This window comes from Cibotium barometz, chromosome 14, assembly GCF_041138505.1.
Source record: "Cibotium barometz isolate CiBa-2024 chromosome 14, ASM4113850v1, whole genome shotgun sequence".
NCBI lineage: Eukaryota > Viridiplantae > Streptophyta > Polypodiopsida > Cyatheales > Cibotiaceae > Cibotium > Cibotium barometz.
The window spans coordinates 2,235,205-2,258,682 of record NC_141059.1 but is presented as its reverse complement, the minus strand read 5'-3'; the positions used below and the strand labels follow the sequence as shown (position 1 = coordinate 2,258,682).

The following is a 23,478-nucleotide window of genomic DNA, read 5'->3' as shown; positions in this document are numbered from 1 at the left end:
CACTCCTCTTCCTATAAAAGTGAAATTCTATACTTTTTTGCATTTTCAGTATCAATTTATGTTTCAAGTGCTTCTTTCTGCTCATTCCTCCCCATCGTGGCCCTTCTGTTGTGTTTTTTCTCCCTCAACCAAATGGCGCAAGTAGAACCCTTTCTCTATTCTTCGAACCCACTTTTTGCATCGTTTAGTGTATGTTGGAAATTCTTTTCTTAGCTATTTCTCATGTGGCAAGAACTAAGCAAACAATGCAAAGAGTTGGCATAGGCCCCAATGTTGCAACAAGTAAGCCAACTGGGAAGAAAGTAGCAAGCAATCAAGCTGTGATTCAAAAGAAGAAATTCAAGTCTAGGCTTCACTACCAACTCAAATATCTTAGGGAGATAAGAAAAGCTCAGAAAGCCACCAATCTTATCATGCCAAGGGCACCTTTCATGAGACTAATAAAGCAAGTTTCAGACAGGCTCTATAGGCAAATGAACTCAGAGGTGTTTGAGTCTGTCAGATGGAAATTTTGTGCTATTGCTTGTCTACAAGAGGCCTCTGAGGATTTTCTCATAGACTTTTTGAATGATAGCTATATTACAGTTTCCCAAGCCCACAGGGTGACTTTAGTGATTTTTTTTTTTTGTGGGTGAGTAGGATCAGTATAGATTTGACAAATTTTTGCAGCCTATCCCAACTTCTCATATGAAGGCCTTTAATATCCTCAACATCCCACCTACAAGGCTTGTCAAGGAGAAGCCTATCCAAGTTGAGGATGTCACTCATTTATATGAGACAAGAAAAGCTAAAGATGTAAAGGCTGAGAAAGAGCATGAGAGGCAGGAGGCACATGAAAGCACAATTCTTTCAAAAGATGAGATCTTGAAAGAGGAAATAGCAAGGCTTGGGGCCTTGAATCACCAAGCAATGGGAAGAGTTCATGGCTGCATGATTGTCAATGTGTCAACATCTAGAGAGGAGGAATATCTCACCATCACTCCTGAAAACAAAATCATGCTTAAAGATAAAAGTCTTGAAATCGCAGACTGTATTCTCCTTTGTGGGCTAGGTAAATTTTTTGCTCACAAAGTTGTGTTTTTGGTAGATTTTAAGCTTGGTTTCCTGATTATGATTCTTTTTTTCAGAGCCATTATCACAAATTTGCCAAAGGAAATGTCATAACATGTTTGTATTAGATCCTCTGGTTAGTTTCAATTTGTTGAAGGAGTTTGATAGTAAATTGGAGCATTTCTTCAGCAAGTTGGGATATGCTATTATGCAATATAATTATATTGCCTTATAATGAAAGGTTTGCTCATTTTCCTTTACCAAGCTTTTAATGAAGGCTTTTTATTATTTTTTTCTTATCATGCTTTTTTCTTTCCAGTGGTTTCACTAGAGTCTTATTTGGATTGACCTTCTTGGAAGACAGGCGATATTCATGAATTCTCTAAGGAGAAGTCATGGTCAAATCAAACTGTGAGTCCTATTATTAATTTTTTCATTTCTTTATTGAAATTTTTAATGTTTTGTCAAATAATGCCTTTTTTTCAAATTTCAACTCATGCAAAGCTATCATTGCATATTTGGAAAAAAAATATGAAGATCTCCAAAGTGAGAATCCTTCCAAGTATTTAAGTCAGCAAGTTAGATTATTTCAAAGTATTCCCCTTTCCTTTGTTTCATTATGATTCTACTATTGAATAAATGTTTGTTTGATAGGTACCTATTCAGCTAGACTCCACATCTTGTGGATGGAGAGTTATTGCCAATGCTTGGAGATTTATTGAAATGAAATACAGAATGACTACATTGACTGTAAGTTTGTAGTACCTTTGTGCTCTTCATTTTGGCTTTAATTTCACTTTCTAATTTAAAAACATTTTACAATTTCTAGATCCATGACTATCTTGAGTCATGGGTTTGGTGGGTCAAGGAGAAATGCATTTCTTACATTCTTGAGAAAGAAATTACCCCATGTGACCCAGATTCCCCACTTCTAGAACAAAAAGAAAATAAACATAAAGCAAAGAAGGTAAAGAAGAAAGGTAGCAACAAGGGTTATCCCATGTATTCTCTCCTAAATCATGGTCATTTCCAGAGCTACAAATTACCCAAGAAACCCTCCTCCAAGCACCCTCCAAAGGACAAAAGGTGTACCTCTCAAGTTCTTTGATTCAAAAACGACTTCCTCTAAGAGAAGAAAGAAGAATATATTAGAGGCTAGGGAAGCTCCAAGTGCCAGAAGGCAAGTTAATGTTGGATCTACTAAAGATGACGGACAAGTGGAGGGGGGACTCAAACATCCAAAGTTGTAGATACACATGTTGAAGAGCCTACAAATTCCCCAGTTGTAGAGCCTGAAGAGGCCCAAAATTCCACTGCTGCAGTCCAACAAATTGAGGAGGCCCAATGATTTTTTTCTATTTGAGGAGCCCATTACACATACTCCCTATGGAGCCTTTTTTAGTTTATCCCAATGTAAAATATTTTCATTTTATGGAGCTTATTAGAGTTAATCCCAATGTAACATCTTGTTTTATGATAATAGAAAACATCTTTTTGTAATGAAAAGAAAATTTTTGAAAAAAACATCTTTTTGCTACCTTGTCACTCTACCATTTTCTATCAAATAACATAATTAAGATAACACTTGAATTTTAAGACACATAAATACATGTTTAAAGTTGAGAAAAAAACATGTATTTATTCATAAATTCTCTTCATTTCTTCTCATTGATAATGGCTCAAAGGATACAATATTTGGGAGCATACATTTGATACAAGAGGTTGATTTTTCAACCCTCTTTCCAAAGGCATCATCATTGATCTTGAACCTATAGTCAGAGTTTGTACAATCAAGAAACTCAAGTGAATCTCTAATGTCTTTTAAGGTCTAATTAGCATTAACAGCAAGATGTCTAGGCTCTTGATGAAAAGGGAAAACCTTGATCTCTTTTTCAAACTCTGGACAATTTTCTTCAGAGGAGTAGTCAAGGAGATCTAGCTGCCAAGACTTTGCCTCCTCCTCCAATAATCATACCCTAAAACCAAGGATTGATGGGATATTTTGAGAGGACCAATGAATTGGGACTTGCCTTGCACCTTATAGTGTCACCTAGGTGAAAGCTTTCCCTTGATTTCCACATGTCTCCAAAGAGAGTCCAAATCTTGTTCAGCCACATAGTCTTTGTTCTTTACAACACCATGGACCTGAAACAAGCAACAAACCCATGAAGAGGAATAAACCATGGGGTCCTTCTTCTCCTTGAGATCCTTCTTGGTTTCATTGCCTTCTGAATGCCCTCTGAAATTTTGGGTTTAAAGCTTAAAATTGTTTATGTATCTAGGATCTCCCAATTGAGTGAATTCAAAAGAGGAATGGGTAGATCTTCAAGCTCTCCATATGAGCTTGCTCTAGATAGAATTTTATATTGTGCAAAGTAGACAAACAAACCATTCTTATTGAAAAAAAGATGATGGTTGTTCACGATATAGAATATACAAAATTTCCTTATGAATGGCTTGACATGTGCCACTTAACCTCTCCACAAGCTCCCATTCAACACATGTTGATGGGAAACACATCTGGAAATCAAATAGCTACATGTTTATTATCTGCTAGGCAATAATAATAGATATTATCAGCTAGGCAATAATAATAGGTATTATCTGCTAGGCAATAATAATAGATATTAAAATATTAGATTGCATCACAAAACTTAGAGTGTAAATGCTTAGATCGTCACACTGTAGGGTTCAAGAACATATTCTTGGCCATGTAAACATGTTGAACTTTTGCAAACCATCCATGTTTCGTCACCTTGAATACAGTGATGCGGCCTTTCCAATGGTTTCTAATGTTGGTTCATTTAGTTCTCTTCACTCTGTGAGAGCCCTTACAAGATGGAAGCATTGCTACCCCATCATTGACATTCAAAGTTAATGGCTTTCAAACCCCATCTTCTTTTATGTTATGAAATATACAAGAAGTACTAGTGTGGGAAGGGTGTTGAGAAGAAGCCATTAAAACTTGAAGAGCAGAAGAAAAATAGCAAAAATAGTGTTTGAGAGAAATGGCGGGTATTGTAATGTGAGAGGAATTCAAATTGCCAAAAAGGGATAGTTAATGCTCCTTGCCTTTTTGGACCTCACACAAAAAGAGATTTATTCCATCCTTGAAACTGACTACTTCACCTCGTTTTTAGTGTATTTTGGCTAAATTAGAGAAAAATGGCCGTTTTGAATTTGAAAATAAGCTCAAAAACCTCCAAGATAAAGGGGACAAGAATGTCATATTTTTGTGCACGTGGCCACTTGTTATTTGTCAGTTCCTTCATGAAAAAAATAAGAAAGGGCCTTTTTTTACATTTTTGCCTCTAATGATCATAGGCACCCACCACCACCACTGATTATGTTACAAAATGGGCTAAAGCAAGAGCTTCAAGGAAATCATATGCTATGACAGCGAATAAATTTCTTTATGAAAACATCATTGCACACTTCAAATGCCCTTTTGAGTTGGTGTAAACATTTCATCATGACATAATCAAACATCTCAATAGTAAATTCATGATTGCACAAGCTCTAATGACCCCTTTTTATTCATAAAATTATGGTTTTTTTCAAAATTGGTTTTTAAAACCCCTCCTATAAATGTAATTCTGTAACTTTTTTTAAATTAATATGCCCCTCTTGATGAACTCATGTGCTACACTTACATATTTTTAGGTGAACCCCTCGAGCCTCCACGTTAAATGCATTAGACCAATAGTAGCAAGCATTTGAATGCCGCAGCATCGACACAATCCAATGTTCCTCCACATTGACATCCCCTTCACCCACAAGGTTCTTCATCTTCAAGCTCCACATCTGCATCTACCTCCATAAAGAACAATCGGCTATACGACCAACAAGGCATGATCAAGGAAAGCCACAATTAACCCTTAAGTGGGTCCCTAAATCTTCTCCACCAACTCTCACCCGCCAATCCACTATCAAGAAATCTAGGAGGCACCACAACAAAAATCAATCCAAACCATAGGTTACCCTCGTGATGGATTCCAACTTGTCTTCTTCAAGCTCAATGCCACTAACATAAGTTTATGTTATAGGTTAATGCACTCCCATCCCAAGAACGTAATTTCATTAGGGAATATGAAGCACAACGCAAAAGAAAACAAAGATCCAGAAACAAAAGAAAAGGAGAGGAAGTAAGAAACTGAGACCATGTAGAGACTGTTGATGGCAAAAGAAGAGCAAAAACTTCCAAACAGATTATGCGGTATTTTTATCAGCGAACAAATGGAATGGACATGGCCACTAAGAAAGACATCTTCAATCAGCTAATCCTTCATCCGTCATTGTGCAAGATACAAGTCCAAGGCACCAGAACAATGTTCAAACAGCGCTCATAGCAAATATTTGCAACATGCTCCAAAGTTTGAGGAAGCCACAGTCTGGGGATGAATTATTCCTCAAAAGGTCTACCATGATGATGCTCTTAAACTCAAAAGAATCAGAGGAGTCAGCTAGCCTTAAACTCACTGATGTCTCTAAGCTACTATCCGTTTGATAAAAGGAACTTTTATGTAGCAAAATCTTGACTGGAACTTGAAACAACTCCATGTTGTCTTTCTCCACATGTCATAGGAAACAACCAAGAAGCCGCATACTTGATGAGGTAAAGGAGCTGGTGGTCACTTTTTGGACAACTGAGGCTCATGTGTCCCCTAACAAAAAGGACATATGTTGAAAAATAATTGGGTGAAAGAACTACATTTGACCTAATAGCTTTCTCATAGTTGTATATATATGAAGCCTATCTAATAGGTAACTATCTAATAGGTAACTAGCTATGCTAGTTGCTAGTCAATAGATAGACAATAGTTGTATATAATAGGTGTATATAACTATCTAATAGGTAACTAGCTATGTTAGTTAATAGATAGACAATAGTTGTATATAATAGCTTTCTCATAATTGTATATATATGAAGCCTATCTAATAGGTAACTAGCTATGCTAGTTAATAGATAGACAATAGCTACTTAACAGTTAGAGTGTGTAGCTAACTAAGACTTGATTAATACATGCTCACCTAACATATATGTAATAGTTATCTAATAGATGTATATCTTTTAGATATCTAATAAATAACTAGCTATTTTAACTAGTAGCTATTTAGTAGATATGAATCTAATAGAAACCTTAGTTCAATTATAGTTGTGCACTTAATTTATACCTGATAGCTATCCAACACCTGTATATAATATAGCCTAGTAGCTATTTATTAGATGTTTTGTAACTAATTAATATTTGTGCCTCTAATAGTAGCTAACATCTATATATATCTAATAGTTGTGTAATAGTAGTGTAATAGCTTACTAATAGCTCTATGTGTCATAGAATGATATCGAATAGCTATATATCTTCTAGTTTTAATAGCTTTTGATAGCTACCTAATAGCTATTGATAGCTAACTAATAGTAGTTGTTGATATAGCTACCTAATAGAATTATATCTAGTAGCTATCTATCTTATATCTGACTACTAGTTGGTCATTGCTAATAGCTATAGATAGCTATTAGGTACCTAAAAGCTAGTAGACACAACCTCTTCATAGCTTACTCATAGTTGTCTAATGATTGTTTAATAGCCACCCAATAGCTGTTTGCTAGCTCATTGATAGCTAACTATTAAACAACATTATAGTAGCAATTTAATAGTTGTCTAATTACTCTATAATAGCTACCTTATAGTTGTTTATTAGCTATTTGATAGCTACCTAATAGTAGCTATTGATAGCTCCCTAATAGTAGCTACCTAATAGTAGCTATTGATAGCTCCCTAATAGTAGCTATTGATAGTAGCTAATTACTCTATAATAGCTACCTAATAGTAGCTATTGATAGCTCCCTAATAGTAGCTATTGATAGCTGCCTAATAGAATTATATCTAATAGCTTTCTAGCTCATTGATAGATAACTATTAAACAACATTATAGTAGCAATTTAATAGTTGTCTAATTACTCTGTAATAGCTACCTAATAGTAGCTATTGATAGCTACCTAATAGCCATTGATAGCTACCTAATAGTTGTTTATTAGCTATTTGATAGCTACCTAATAGCTACTGATAGCTACCTAATAGTAGCTATTGATAGCTACCTAATAGAATTATATCTAATAGCTTTCTATCTTATATCTGACTACTAGCTGGTCACTATACTAATAGTTGTAGATAGCTATTAGCTACCTAAAAGCTTACTGATAGTTGTCTAATAATTGTCTGCTACCCAATAGATGTTTGCTAGCTTATTGATAGCTACCCATTAGACAAGATTCTAGTAGCAATTTAATAGCTATTTAATAACTTTGTAATAGCTTGCGTATAGCTTTGTGATAGCTTGCGTATAGCTGTTAATAGCAGTGTATAGGTGGCTTAATAGTTATTAATGTTTATAGGTGGCTTACATGCTTTCTATGTTCTGGATTATAGACTGAGATCTTCCAATGTTTCAAGGATGCTTTTCCCAATGTCACAATCTAGCTTCATGCTTTTGAGTCAGTGAAGCCATACTTTGTCCAAAAACTCAAGGATAGGTTATCATGTTGTTGTATCTACCATGTGCAGATTTCATTTTTGAAGGATGCTATCAATCATATGCGTAGTCAGGCCTTCGGAATGTATGGTGGGGTTTGCAAATGTACATGCATGGTGTGCATGGATTCATCACTACCATGTCAATGTTCTCACACTATGAAGAGCATTTCAAAGATTACAGATTCTGTCTTGTACCCTTGTTAAGATGGTTCTACTTACCATGCAGTAAAATGTCTCATGGGTGAATGTACAAAGTGTGGAGCAGAGCAACTAAAATGTTGCCCACACGAGCTATTTGAAGATGCAAAAACCATCGCAATAGTGAGAGTATTTGAGGATGTGGAAACAGGAACTTCTGAAGGTGGAAAGAAGAAAAAAAGGAAGGACCTTGTATGCAAGGAGATGAGTTGCACTGATCTATTGAACAGTTCAAGGAGTGCATTATGCATTTTCCAAATGGTGTAGTTGTTTCAATTGTGGACTTCGCTGAAAATTACTCTTTCAAGGAACAAAATGAAATCCAATCCATGCATTGGTACTCCAATCAAGTCACCATTTTTGTGTACATTACCTACTATCATGTTGGAGGTGAGGTGAGAAAGACAATACACTTCTTTATTTCTAACGATAAAAAGCATGACACTCTCTTTGTGCAACATTGTTGCATGCTTCATTGGAAATGGTTGAAGGACAAGACTTGGATGTCAACCAACATTGGGTATAGTCTGATGGGGCTGCATCTCAATTCAAGGTAAAGAGGCCCTTCTATCTTGTTGGGAGATATGATGGGTTAACAGGAAAAATAATGGTATGGAACTTTTTTGGTAATGGTCATGGTAAGGGAGAACATGATGGGGTAGGTGAAGTTGTGAAGAGGGCTTTAACACATGAGTGATTGAAGGACAATGGAGCTGAGTTGAAATGTGTAACAAATGTTATGCAATTTCTTTGTTCAACACTTATCCAATGGATCCATTGCATGCTACCCTTTTAAGCAGAGGCACTTAGAATGTATATTTTGGGAGGTCAAGGTGGGAGATGTGAATCGAGAGATTCGATGGGACTGTTAAGGTTCCCCTAAGGCACGCTCATTGCATATTGTATTCCTGGCTACTCAAAACAAGATGGCTCTGCACTTTCATATAGACAAATGTCTTGTTGTGCATGCATGCACGATCAATGGAGAAGATGTAGTCACAAAACACATGTGACAAGCTGGAACTATCATAAGATAGCTCCATTGACAGTGGAAACAATTATGAAGAATTTGATGAGCCTACATATGAAGGGCATTATGAAGCACTAAGCGAAGAACTCCAAGGAGGAGATAACTTTGCTATCAATGCTGAGGAGGGCAATGAAGAAGGTGTGGACTCCTACTTGATCAAGTGCACAAGTACAAAGGAGAAACTTAGAGTAGATGAGGAGGATAGTTGGGGTAATGAAATTGAAGTAGGGTCCTACATTTTTAAGGGACTCTTTTATAAGAAGCTAGGTGAATCTTGTTACAAGATGTTGAGTACAAAGCCTATGGTCGACATATATTCCCATCTTGTTAGATGTATTAAAATTCCTATGACACCTGTTCAAGGTGCCAAGGGATTGTATATGATCTCAAACAAGCTCTTTGAATCTGTATACAACAACATGCAATGGTATCTTTGGTTATTAAATATATTTTACATTTTGGCTTCAATCTAGCATTCACAAAAGTTTCAATCAATTGGTGAACAAATATTGTCAATCAAAAGTACTTATCAACCCACCTATACACAGCTATTAGCAATTTATTATCAATTTTGAACAAGTCATAACATAGCCAGTATAGCTATTAACACAAAAAAATATTTGCATTATATATCTTTGCACATGTCCATTACAGTACACTCTCTACATGACATTGTCCATTATAGAGGAGATGAGAATATGTTACATTACATCAAAATGTTACACCACAGTACAATTGCCAACAAAACACAGCCACATAGAAGCCCTAATTTCTTTGTGAGATCCTTGGCCGTTTGTAGAAAGGTGTATCCCATACCACCTTGGTTGCCTCTTTCTCTTCTTGAGCATCCCCGCAGGTGTCATCGTGTGCCATCCGCATGTCATCCTCAGTCTTGGGAGCTACATGGCCTACCACAACACCCCCACAATAGTTCAAATTTCTCTTAGCATGTTCTTCAATAAGTGTGATAACCTACAAATCTTTTGCATTGCGACATTCACCAAAGACATCACCTCTCCCAACAAAATATCTTCTATCCAATGCTTTTAGGTACTTCCACAACCATGGGGGGGCAAGTAAGAAATGGTGCACACCATGAATCACTCATGGAGCCAAAATTTGGTACAATACAGAAGGTGCCAGGCACATTATCATCCTCAATCTTGGGAGCTACAGGGCCTACCACAACACCCCCACAATAGTTCAAATTTCTCTTAGCATGTTCTTCAATAAGTGTGATAACCTAAAAATCTTGTGCATTGCCACATTCACCAAAGACATCACCTCTCCCAACAAAATATCTTCTATCCAATGCTTTTAGGTACTTCCACAACCATGGGACTAGCTTGTAAGTAAGAAATGGTGCACACCATGAATCACTCACATGGAGCCAAACTTTGGTACAATACAGAAGGTGCCACGCACATTATCATATTAGGAGAATTATGGACTCTCCATTTTGCCCCTTACGGAGTGAATAAAAAAAGATTGGCCTGACCAATGAGAGAGCTGGGATTCTAGATCCATGTAACATAGATCTTTTTGTCATATCTTTGCCCAAATCTCTTAAGACAATAAAATATTAGAGCCCATATCTTAAAAAAATAGAGAAATGTCAGATTTCATGTCAGATTCCATATCTTTCATGTCAAATGTACCTTGTGGTCAGCACATGGAAGTTTGCTTTCCCTCCTTTTGCATTTCACTACCCTTTCATTTTCCCCCTTTTTGGCGGAATTCAATTTCTTCATATCTTCTACAACTCTGGTTCTTTCTTCACAAAAATTTACAGGCATGTTGTTCTCCACCATAGCTCTCTCCTCCTAAAATTTCATCTCATTTGGACAAAACGTCTATGAGTTATGCCCGTTTCCTCACATGAACTTTCTCTTCTCTGCACCATAGATAGCTATCTTGATGTGAAGTAGCATCAAGTTCTTGTGAGTAAATATCATATATTTAGGATTTGTCTATGTTTTGTCTTGATGTGAGTAATGATCATAGGTTTAGGATTTGTTTATGTTTTGTCTTGATGTGTTGCTGTTTATTTTCTCAGGAGCAAGGTTGTGAGCAACAAGATTGTGTAAATCAAAGCAGTAAGCTGCTGTTTATTTCTTGTTGTTTTAATCTTATTTGTTGCTTTCAATCTTCTTTGCATGGTATTGATTTGAAGTGGCATAAAATACCACAGTAATGATCATAGGTTTAGGATTTGTTTATGTTTTCTCTTGATATGTTGCTATTTATTTTCACTGGAGCAACAAGGTTGTGAGCAGTAAGTTGCTATTTATTTCTTGTTGTTTTTATCTTTATTTGTTGATTATAATCTTCTCGGCACAGTAATATAATGATCATAGGTTTAGGGTTTGTCTATGTTTTATCTTGAGTAATGATCATAGGTTTAGGGTTTGTTAATGTTTTGTCTTAATGTGTTTATGTTTATGTTTATTTTCATAGGAGCAACAAGGTTGTGTAAATCAAAGCACTAAGTTGTTGTTTATTTCTTGTTGTTTTAATCTTTATTTGTTGCTTACAATATAACATATATATTTATTAATCATGTAATCTAGCTTTATTAATTTATATGTCTTCAAAGGAGGAAGAATATTAGTAATATCACATAGTTGAGGTGTTTAATAAGAGAGATGATAAAGATAACTGGATCCCTGATCAGTACAGTAAGTTAAATTGGATTTTAATGCAACCAAATACTCATGGAAATTTCAAGGTCAAGCTCAAAGATGTCATAGACCCCAACAAGAAATGGAAAGGTAGAATCATAGAGTTCAGGAGACGCACAAATGGTATGAGTACAATAACAAGCAATGAAAAAGGTAGAATCATAGAGTTCAGGAGACGCACAAATGGTATCATTGGTATGAGTACAATAACAAAGGCTTTCATTCAACATGTTTATATGCACAAAGAGATTTGAGTGCATCATGATAACTTCAGTGAAAGACATAAGCCTAACAGTAAGTTTATATCTCATGCTTTGCATTCTTGTGCTTTGATTCCATGGGTATTAGATAGAGTTTTAATAATACAAGCATGTTTGTTGCTTGCAGCTTTATATCCATCCACTCTACATGAACGGCATGTGGAATGTTTAAGTCGAAAGCTAAATGTTTTACATGCAGAGATAGGTGGCTTGATCTATGACAATAAGAGTGCAAGCAAATTGGCATCTCAGAATGTTTACTTTTATGATTCACTATATGATGTGGAGAGACATAGTTTGGAGTATATTCCACTACCACCGTTGTCTAGCCAGGAATGGTATAACCCTAGCTTAGACATGTTAGAAGCATGTAGGGTAAAGATAAAAACTAATGTTCATGCTGCCATGAAACCATCCACAAGCTCTAGAGATGTGCATCTAAGTTGGTTTGTACCATTTGGTTTATTTGCACATTTGTTTGGATCTTGTGAAGTAGTGCAGAAAACTAAGATTACTTATCAATGCAAGTGCCCATCTGAGGATTGGATGACTCAGTTACTGGGTGAGTCATGGCATCTCAAGAGAACTCACCACAATGATATCATTGAGTGCAGAATTACTATGTCAGATATTACATTTAGGTAAGATTGCACTTATGTTGATTGTTGATGGTTTTTATTCATAAGTACTTCATTGGAAGACATTGATTGTTGATTGTTCATTGTTGATTGTTGATTGTTGATTTTATGTTTTTATGTTAGTTTTTGTTTGTTTTTTATGAGACAGGTACTTCGTTGTTGCAAGACAAACTTTGTGCATTCGCTTCAAGTATAGGAGGTGGCGACTTCTACGAGGGGAGTGGCTCGTCTTAGACCAAGACATGCGAGATGGCATGCATTCAGCACTCATTGATGTGGTTATTCTTTGGGAGGGTCATGACCCTTTTAGTGTTAATGTAGAGATTCATTGGCCCCTTAGTTTTTTGAGCCAGGAAATCCAACTTATGTCCAATAATTCCCCTTGTAATTTATATTTTAAGTTGGATGGTAGGAAGGTTGGGAGTCGAAGTGAACATTGCAAAACATGCAACCAGTGTGTTGCTCCACACATCCTTGAGATTGTGGAGTCAATGTAATTCTTATTCTTCCAAGTGAATATAAGAAGTTGTTTCTCTAAAAGTGTTGTAAATTTACTTTTCTTCATTTTCATAAAGTGTTGTGGTTTTTTAAGTCTACTGTGTTTCAAACCCTTTAATATATAAGAAAATAATGATAAGTATAAGTATAAACGTAAATATAAATATAAGTATATATTTAAGTGAAAATAATAATATGCTTAATTATGCTAGAAATATAAATATATTTTTATGATTTGTTATATTTTAATGAAGTGTCATTAATTTTTAAGTCTCTAAATATAAGTTTAAAAATAAATATAACTTTAAGTATATGTTTAAGTGTAAATAATATTATCAGTAACTATGTGAATAATAAAATATAATAGTAATAATAATATAATCTAACAAGAAATAGAAGTATGATTTATTATTTATTATATTTTAATGAAGTGTCCTTTATTTACTAGAGTATTATTATGGCTCACCCTAACCCTCCTTGAAACACATCCAAAAAGAGATTACCTGGTGAACCGCAAACAACTGTCACGTGAGGATCTTTCTAATGGACGAGCTTGTAACCCTTGAGGTCTCCAAGCTCTACAACTCCTTGAGAAGCAATTCCACTGTGTCTCCCATGAGCGTTGTCACACCGTCGTGTTGCACTACGGGTCCTCGTCCATCCTCTCACCTCACTTCACTCACACACACTCACTAGCATGCATTAGGGAGAGAGATTAGCAAGAATATTAGCAAGAGCAAGACTCAATTGCACAATGGGAGAGTATGTTGTAATTCTAATTCTATTACAATGACTACTCTCATAATATATCCATGAAGTACATCACTTAGGACTTCATCCTAACCTGCCACATGCTCTTGAAGCAAAAATTGTCAGCAAAAATTGTCATAAATACTCTATCACACCAACGGGCACCCGTCCAAGTTGTAGCTTTGGACACTGTTGCTTCATATCTTGAATGTATAACCCTTTGGTGTATCTACCATGACTCCTTGATGTAAAATAATGGCGATAGCTCTTGTTAATCCTAGAATTGGATTAACAACTCCCCCTTCCTAATGGCGATCATGTCCTCGTGATCACGTTGAAGACCTTTTTGCACGGAGAATGAACAAGCTTTGTCGATGGCTTTGATGTTTGATGACGTTCAATGGTCTTTGTTCCTTCGAAAGAAATAAGAAAATCTAGTTAATTAAAAAAGAGGTAAGTGGTTTATTTGGAATTTTTAACGGGGTGGGGGTGGGGTGTTTTTTTGTGAATGATTGCATTTTTACATTTGTGTGAGTCCCCTTTTTTTTGGGCTTAATTTGTTTTTAGCAATCATCGGCAAGGTTACATATGATTTTTGTTAGTGGAGACACTAAGAAATTTGATAATGGCAGAGAAGAGAGAGAAGGATCCGGAGGAACGTAGACTTAATCATCAAAACGAGATAGTGATTCTCACTTCCTCATTTGATTCATTGAAATGACATTCATCCTTTGAAGTAATTGGCTTGTGATGATGTCCCTTTGTGTGGCAAAATTCTTATCAAATGTTGTTGAGTAGGACCTAATCCTGTATTCTTTTGTCCATGTGCTTTTTTATGTATTTAAGTGCTCTAATGAAGCAGATTTACATGAAGTACAAGAATTGAGTCATATAGACTCTTATTGAACTGCTCTGTGTTGAAGTAGCCACTTGTTGGTGAGGATTGAAAGAATTACGTCGACTTGCGAGGCTAATATAGATATCTTCAGTAAGGATTGAAGATCATTGATTTGTGAAGATGGTGGTGTCGTTTGGAGAGGTTTGTAATTTGAAGGAAAATTCTAGGTGATGGGTTGTACCATTGACCAGGATTTTGCCCACCATGGCCCCCCCATCTAGAGATGCACCTGGAAGTTGTTGATGGTGGTGAGGTTTTGGTGAAAATATTCTCCAATGCATGAGTATGGATGAAAGGTTTAGGGCCCTCCTTGACTTTGGCTAGTGCTGAGAAAATGGTTGTTGTCTCCTTTGATGAGGTTTTTCAATGAATATGGATAGGATCCAGGGCCTTTCCTTTGAGTTCTCTATTTGAGATAGATGGTTGGGCTCTGGGAACTTCTTCAGGAATAGATGTTGATTGCAAGGTTTTGGCATTGAACTTCCTAGGTGAGGATGGGGTTGAAGGAGTAGAGGTTTTATTGGAGTTGGTTGTTGATGCAGATGGTAGGTTGGTAGGTTTTAGTGGAGTTGGTTGTTGATGCAGATGGTAGGTCCTTGTGTAGAGGGGCTTTTGTGGAAGAGGCTTGTATCCGTTTGTGTTCAGCATCATAGAAATTTATTAAAGTTGGATCATCTTCCTCACAGTATGGTATTGTCAACTTCTTGTTGTTGACCACCATCATGATGACTCTATTGCTAGCAAAGCACAGTGGTGCTTGGGCAGCAACAATCCATTTATGCCCCAAGATTAAATCTGCTTCCAACACATACTCAACCACAAAAAACTTGCAAGTAATGGGGTTAGTTTCAATATACATTGTATGCTCAAAGTACCCCAAACATGGCATGTTCAAGTCTTGTGTAAAGGTAATCCTTTCAGGATGTGTCATGAGTGTTGGTTGATCTAAAAAATCCCATAGCTTGAGGGTCTTAAGATTGTGTTCTCGTGTTGGATAAAGCTGTGCTTGAGCTGTGGTGATTTTATTCGCAATTTCTAAGACAACCAGAATCCTAGGAATCTTTTCAATAAGATATGTTGGAAGTTCCAGCTCTTGATTGCAAGGTTTAGCAATTGCACATTGCCCGCAAGAGTGTTCAAGGTGACTGTTTGCATGGATTCATCTAGTGAATACAACGATTCACTAATCCAAGGTCCACCAATGGTGACATCATACTCAAGGGAATCTAGGGGTAACATGAAATGTAAATTCTATATGGCCACCATCGATTGTTTGAGTAGTGTATATAAAGTAACTTGGAACTTCAATGTTTTGTCCATTGGCTCCTCTTGTTGCAAGACTATTTCTTGTAGTAGGGATGAGTTTAGGTTATCCCAATGATACCCAAGTGTCTATTATCATGATGTTCGACTAGCTCAAAGGCTAATCAATGCGCGTTTGCGCTGAACATCATTGCCTGTAGGAAAATCCAACCATACCATGATAGAATCTTCCAAAGGAACCATGGGTGTTTTGGTTATTGTTTCAGTTTCAGATCCTGTGTCTATTTCATATTCACTTTCATCCTCTATTTGGCTTTCAGCTTTTTCAAGAGTACCCAATGCGTACACTGGCACACTTGGCTCTCTGATAATTCTTAATGAGGTCTGTTTGGAAACTTGTGAATCCTCATAGTCCTATTTTATGGAGTTCTTTATGTCTTGGTATAAATGAGGTTAAGCCCTTAAAGGTGCAAGAGTTGATGTGATGCTGGGTTTATCTTGAGAGAAGAGCCTTCCTCCAAATGAGGTTTTGAGAGACTGTTTTAATCTTGTAAGGGATTTATCAAATTCCTCACATGCTTTCTCAAGCGTATAGTTCCTACAATTTGTCTCAAATGAGTCTTCTGTGTAGAGAGTATGTCTTCCTCTTGAAAAGGGAAGCGATACTCATCTAGGCTTCGTATTTTGGTTGCTGTTTTAAGATTGGCAATATGAGGCTCAATCACAACCGGTGACCCTGTAAGACATTCAACCAAGCTAAGCATGCTCTCCTGAGCTTGCTTTTTGCATTCCGCACATGTCATGTGATCATTATTATCCATTTGGGGTGGTTGGGTGGGCTCTAGTTTCTTGATTGGTCTATGTGGTGCACTGAGCGAAGAGTAAGAACTTGTTTCATCCTCACTTTAAACTATTTCATTTTCTGACTTTCTTTGGTTTGTCAATTTTTCATTATGTTTACCCATGTGACGCGATCGAATTTTCTTTTGGTTTTTTTGTATCCTGTGTCATACATATGGACGTTGAGGTTTGTGTGGTGGCCTTTAAGGTGGATGCTTCTGCATCATGTATAGCTTTTGGCTCTTTTGTGTTTATACCCCCTTTTGGGTTTATGTCCTCTTCTACATACTCCTTTTCCTTGTCTTTTAACTCGACCTTGGTTTCGATAGTTTTTTGTCCCTTGTCTTTCTTGGTTTTAGAAGGTTTTGCCCCTTCTTTTAGGTTCTCTTTTGAAGCATGTTCTTCTACCCATGTTGAGGTGTTGTCTTTTACATTCTTTTTTATTGTTTCTCGTGCCTTGTCTTGTAAGTCAAGGGCACCGTGGACAATTACACATTTTGTATACTTAAGATGTTAAGAGTTGTATTTTGTGAGACAAGTTGCATTGAAGCAACTCGTCTTGGACAATCTTGGAACATGTGATCAATGCCACATCGTTCACACATTGGTTGTAAGGTGTCAGTGAATATGGGCATGAAAGTATTCCAAACTGTGCAGTCTGCCACCTTGTGAGGTCCACGACAATAGAAACACTGAAGTGTCTGATTAACTGCTTCCTGTGAGCAGTTTCTACCCTTTGGACTGTTTTTGTTTGGTGCACGGGAGATGGAGGTCTTGAGTCCATTGTGGATGAAGTGGGACACTTTTTAGTATCATGGTCAAAGGTTTTACAATATATGCAGTATAGAAGAATAGGTACCTTATATGCACAATGAGGATTGGGATGGTCGTACAACTGATTGCATTCAACACAAGGCATTTCACTCCTCACTTTTAGAGGCATTTCACTCCTCACTTTTAGAGGCATTAAGGATGTCTGGTTTTGAAGGTTTTTATCCTATCTTATAGATGTCTACTGTAATGTTTCAAAGCAAGGACACATAAAATTCAGGGAATGTTAATTCCGAGATCGATCTTTCTTTTGCCATTGCTTAACTTGGTTTAGATGAGGAACACCTCATAGCATGCTCATCTTCTAGCATGTTGTCATCTAAACATATTGCTTCTTTGCAACATTGATCGAATGTTTTTGGATTGGATACAATGATCAAGTTGTGTAAGCGGTTATTCTTCAAGCCCATCATGAAACATCTCCTCAATTGAACATCATTTAATTTTTACCCCATGACTCCACAATGTGAGTCTAAGAGCTTTATCCGAAGGATAAAATCTCTAATGGATTCATTGGGTTGACTCTCAATTGAATAGAGCTCTGTTACTGCACTCCATCAATCACCTTGTTTGGAAAAGCCATGTATAAAGGCTGATTTCAAGGTTTTGAAGTTGGTCTGGATCTCGGCATCAATGCGATGTACCATCGACTAGCGTTTCTTGCATAAGTTCAACGCATGTACCTTAGTGGGGGAGTTGGGATTTCCAAAGGCTTCACATCTTTGTTCAAACATTTGAATGAATTGAACAGAGTCTGTTATTCCATCATATTTGCCCATAGTTTTGAAAATTTGTATTTCTGTATGAATCACTGAGGCTGTGTGAGTGCTCTTGTTGGAAAATACTCAGTGATTCCTTGGGCCACCCCCCTTCCTAGACTAGTCAGTATGTCCAAGGTGTGGGCATCCAGGAAAGGGTTGGTACTTATAGGATTTGCGGGAATGTTAGGCAAGGGACCAAAGCCCGGTGGAATCAAAGTCATAAGGGGTGTAAAACTTGATGACATGCTTGTTTTATAGGCATGGCCAATGGCATGGGGAGGTAAATTGGTGGCATAGATCTCAAAGCCATTGGGTTTAGTCCTTGTGTGATCCCTGGTACTCCCTCTATCGTGGCCATGTCAGAGTGCCTAAATGCTCCTTACTGAGCAATTACAGTTTCTTTTTTTTTTTTGCTTTTTATACTTTCCCACAGCCCGTCTCAAGAGGCTTGGCATACTCTTCGTTGGATCAAACAGGTGTCCGTTTGCCCTAATTAGCTTACGCGCTATACGCACGTGAATGACCTGAGATATTTTTCCCAAAAAAAGCGTATGCTAGGAACTTCCGATATGGAAGAGGACGTCCTAAAACCTTTTTTCCATCACTGTCTCAAGACAAAAAAATTTCCCAAGAATTTTTCCCGTGTTTCGCATCATGTTTTTGAGGGTGTTCCAAAAGGAATTTTGAAAAACTCTACATGAGGGAGTTGTAGTATTTTTGGAGTACTACAACTTTGTTTCCCTGAGAGTCGTCCGTGATTTTGTTATTTAGACCCTCAAAAATTAGCCAGAATATGGCATCTTTTCGCGCTAATTTTTTACAATTTTTCGTGGTTTTTGGGCTGTTTTTTGCCTCGATTTTCGAGTCAAATTTTGAAGTTTCTGGTCGGAGGCCAAAATGGTCAATTTTGACTTCGAAAGACTGAGTCCAAAGTCGAAGAGCTCAATGTCAGCTTTTCGATCAGCCCTAGAGTGTCTTCATCAGATATACGATTTAGGAGATACGGGCCTCCAAACAGGAGTAATTTCCAAAGTTTTTTTTTGCCGGAAATTTTCGTCGAAATTGCCTTTCACGGCCGAAAATTTTCGCCAAAATTGTCTTTCACAGCCGGAAATTTTTGCCAGAATTGTCTTTCACGGCCGGAAATTTTCGCCGAAATTACCTTTTATGGCCGGAATTGTCTCACGGCCAAAATTTTTCACCGCATTTGTCTTTCACGACCGGAATTTTTCATCGCATTTGTCTTTCACGGTCGGAATTTTTCGCTGGATTTGTCTTTCACGGCCAGAAATTTTGGATTTGTCTTTCATCACGGGCCAAAAATTTTCATAGGAATTACCTTTCATAGCCGAAAATTTTCACCGGATTTGTCTTTTACGGTCAAAATTTTTCACCGGATTTGTCTTTCACGGTCAAAATTTGTTGCCGGATTTCACGGTGGGAATTTTCGTCGGAATTGTCTTTCACGCCGAAAATTTTCGTCGAAATTGCCTTTCACGACTGTTTTTTCTTTTTGGAGTCTAGTGAGAAATACAAACTTCCCTTTTTAGGGGGGAATATTTTTTTAATTTAAAAGAAAAGGGATTTTGGCATTTTTCCAAAAAAATAAATGGGAATAAAAAAAGTCAACCTTTTAATGATACCCCTTACACCCTTCATAAATGACTCCCAAAATGGACAAATTGACAACTCATGAGCATCTACTCATTGAATGCTCATTAGTATCAATAAGTTATGTAAAAAAGTGATTAAGAATTAATCCAAGATTAATCCTTTCACTAATCTTTTTCTCTTTTACACTAATCAAGGACTTTAATTAACGATTAATCCCTAATTAATTCACACAATTGAGCACATCATTGGATAGAGCAAGGAAATGCTAATCTTTGTGCATCAACAATTGTGTAAATTAATCTAAAATAGGAGATTAATTAGGTTCTTAATCATAGTCTCCTCTTTTAAGGTAAAATTAAGCAAAGAGAGTCAAATTTCTCCAATTGATCAAAAAATTGATGTGATTAAGTGTTTTGATACATCTAGATGCTCTCAAAACACTTAAAACTCCCAATTTTCACTACTCATATGATCCATTTAGACCCCAATTAACATATTTTCTAATTTTTTTACCTCTTGAACAAGATTAATCATCCTTAATGATAAAAGCCAGTCCATTAAGAGAAATTAGTCAAATTCAAGATTTTTTTATGGTTTTAAGAAATTTTTTAAAATATTAAGTTACTCCTAATGCGTGCTAACACTCTAATCCAAACAATTTCAACAAAAAACACACAATTAAATGCAAATTAATGATCTTAGATCTATGCTTAAACTAAAGAGAGCTAACATTCACTAAGAATTGCATTCTATTGCATTGTTTGATGCAATGGATACAAACTAAGCCAAATACAAACTATGTGCAAGCCCTAAGAACATGAAAAACCACCAAAACAACAACAAAAATAATAAATTAGTCTAAAAATTAAGCAAAAAGCATTCTTTTCAAAAACAAAAAAAAAGAGCTATTCTACACTAAATCTCACACAAATCACCATCAAATCCACATCTTTTTCATGGGAAACCATTAATCAAGATAATGGGCTATGGGTTATACGTAGATTAGAGGCAAAACGATGGAAAAAGCCAAGGGATGGCTCCCCGGCGCCAAAAATGTTATGGCTCACCCTAACCCTCCTTGAAACACATCCAAAAAGAGATTACCTGCTGTCGTTGAGGATCTTTCCACTAGCCGAGCTTATAACCCTTGAGGTCTCCAACCTCTACGACTCCTTGAGAAGCAATTCCACCATGTCTCCCGTGAGCATTGTCACACCGCCGCGTTGCACTACAGGTCCTCGTCCCTCCTCTCACCTCACTTCACTCACACACACTCAGTAGCATGCATTAGGGAGAGAGATTAGCAAGAGGATTAGCAAGATCAAGACTCAATTGTACAATGGGAGAGTATGTTGTATTATGAGAGAAATTCACTAATATACATGGCCATAAGTGTTCACACCCACTCACTTAAACTATGGCTGGCCGGGCACTTTAGGCTCATAAGAGACCTAATGCTATCACAATGACTACTATCATTAGGCTCATAAGAGACCTAATGCTATCACAATGACTACTCTCATGATATATCCATGAAGTACATGACTTAGGACTTCATCCTAACTTGCTACCACACGCTCTTGAAGCGGGAATTGCCATAAATACTCCGTCACACCATTATGGGCGCCCGTCCAAGTTGTAGCTTTGGACACTATTGCTTCATATCTTGAATGTATGACCCTTTGGTGTATCTACCATGACTCCTTGATGTAAGATAATGGCAGTAGCTCTTGTCAATCCTAGAATTGGATTATCAAGTATAAACATAAGGTATAAAAATAAATATAAGTTTATAGATATTTGTAAGTATATAATAAACACAAGTATAAACTTATTATAAATATTATAAATTTAAGTGTAAGTATAAATATGAGTATAAGTTATAGATCAAACTCATTTATACTATCTATTCTCTGGCTCTCTTTTTGTGTGCTAGGTCTCCCCACTACCCATCATGGCCGCCTCCCTGCTTGCGCCTGCGTGGATTAGCAGCACTTGCTATGCTCACCTTGGGGACCAGATCTACCCTAGGTTTTGCAAGACTTTAGACCTCAAGGCCATCATCTCCACCTTAAACCCAAACTCCACCGTGCTAGCTGCATTTTGCGATGCAATAGATGACTTCACCTACTCTATCCCAAACTCCACCTTGAGTTGGATTCCTTTGGAGTTCCTCTTCAGCATGACATTAGGGGAAGGTTGAGGTCTATAGGGGCCCTTTAAGATGCCATGTGATTAAAAGGTTATTAAGAAAAAGAGCCAATCGTGTGATGCCATGTATACAAAAATGTTGGGTGATTAAAGGTGGTCAAAAGATTCTCTAGAAGATGCCTTTTTGTACTTTTCATTTCTAAAAAGTGGGGGGGGGAACGTTTTTGAAATTTTGGACGTCCATAACTTCTACATATGAGCTCAAAATTTGTCGGAGATTATAGATCCAGAATCTACTCGTCGAGCTCTTTCCATAGATATGTCACATGATATAGTTTTGCTCGCTCGATTTCAAATTCAATTTTGGCGGGAAACTTTGAAATTCAAACTTCTAGCCGTTTGAAGAACAAGAAGGTATCTAAAGTCAAAGAAACTTAACGTTTTAACAAAAAGTCATTAAAATCATAATATGGCAGCTTAAAGGGCCCCTATAGACCTCAACCTTCCCCTAATGAGAGTGGATCCAACCACAAGAAGGCAGTGAACAGAGCTGGACTTGAGGGAGGAGGAACTATATATAGTATACTTGTGCGAGATGCCAGTGATGATTTCCTTGACTTTGAACCACAAGAAGCCCTACCAACAGGTTGATGAGATAGGGCGATATGATGAAAGTAGCGTAGATGATATCTCTGCTATCATTGCCATCCAGAAACAGATTGAGGATGCAACTCCTCAATATGAGATCACAGATGAAGAGTTCGAGCGCTTGCAGAATGAATGCTTCAGACCTCGACCATAGCATGCGATACGTGTGGTCCAGCTGAACGATGGCAGACCCATTCTAAGAGCAGATCTGGGTGCACCCTTGCAGAAGGAGATGGACGAAGTAGAAAAGGTATCTCCTTTTACCAATTGCTACCCAAATTTGATATTTAGGGCCTCTAGGCCATGTAGACCCTACATGTATGATCCCATGCCCACCATCAGAGGCTGGGAAGTGTACTCTCCGAAGGCTTGCATGGGAAGCCCTAAATCTGCAAAAATCAAGGCTTCCCACACCAGCCTTCAGACAGTGCACTTCCGAGCCTCTGATGGACATGGGATCATACATGTGGGGTCTACATGCCTAAATATCAAATTTGGGGCTATTCTAAAAAAAATCATCCTCTCCCTTGCATTACATGATCGATGTTGACATCAATTTTATTTTGCAGGAAATTGTGTATCTTGATGAATTTGCATCGAGGCAGAGTGGAAGATCTAGGGGCCAAGGAAGGGTTCAGGACTCTACACTCAAGGAGTACATTGGCAAACTTGCCAATGATGTGATAGTCTTCCACAAGACTTGCTCTCGAGGGTATACAAAGAACTTTTTAAAGATCAAAGCACTTATAAAGGGTGATGCATTCTTCCACCCAACTACCATTAGTGGCAACCAGGTGTACTCCTAATAAGAAAGACTTCCACATGGACAGC

General features: G+C 37.2%; 1 protein-coding gene across 1 annotated transcript; it reads left to right on the top strand.

Moving 5' to 3' along the window:
- The first annotated feature begins 245 nt into the window (after positions 1-245).
- On the top strand, positions 246-21,837 carry LOC147631552 (uncharacterized). Its single transcript, XM_086808943.1, has 3 exons — positions 246-611; positions 646-1,030; positions 21,785-21,837. Exons 1-3 carry the CDS (start codon positions 246-248, stop codon positions 21,835-21,837), a joined length of 804 nt encoding a protein of 267 aa, XP_086665069.1.
- Positions 21,838-23,478: the final 1,641 nt, after the last annotated feature.

Coding starts and splice junctions, on each gene's coding strand:
- LOC147631552 (XM_086808943.1), top strand. CDS start 246: ATGCAAAGAGTTGGCATAGGCCCCAATGTTGCAACAAGTAAGCCAACT. Junction 612..645: donor AAGCCCACAGGGTGACTTTA/GTGATTTTTTTT, acceptor GAGTAGGATCAG/TATAGATTTGACAAATTTTT. Junction 1,031..21,784: donor AAGTCTTGAAATCGCAGACT/GTATTCTCCTTT, acceptor TTTGTGTGCTAG/GTCTCCCCACTACCCATCAT.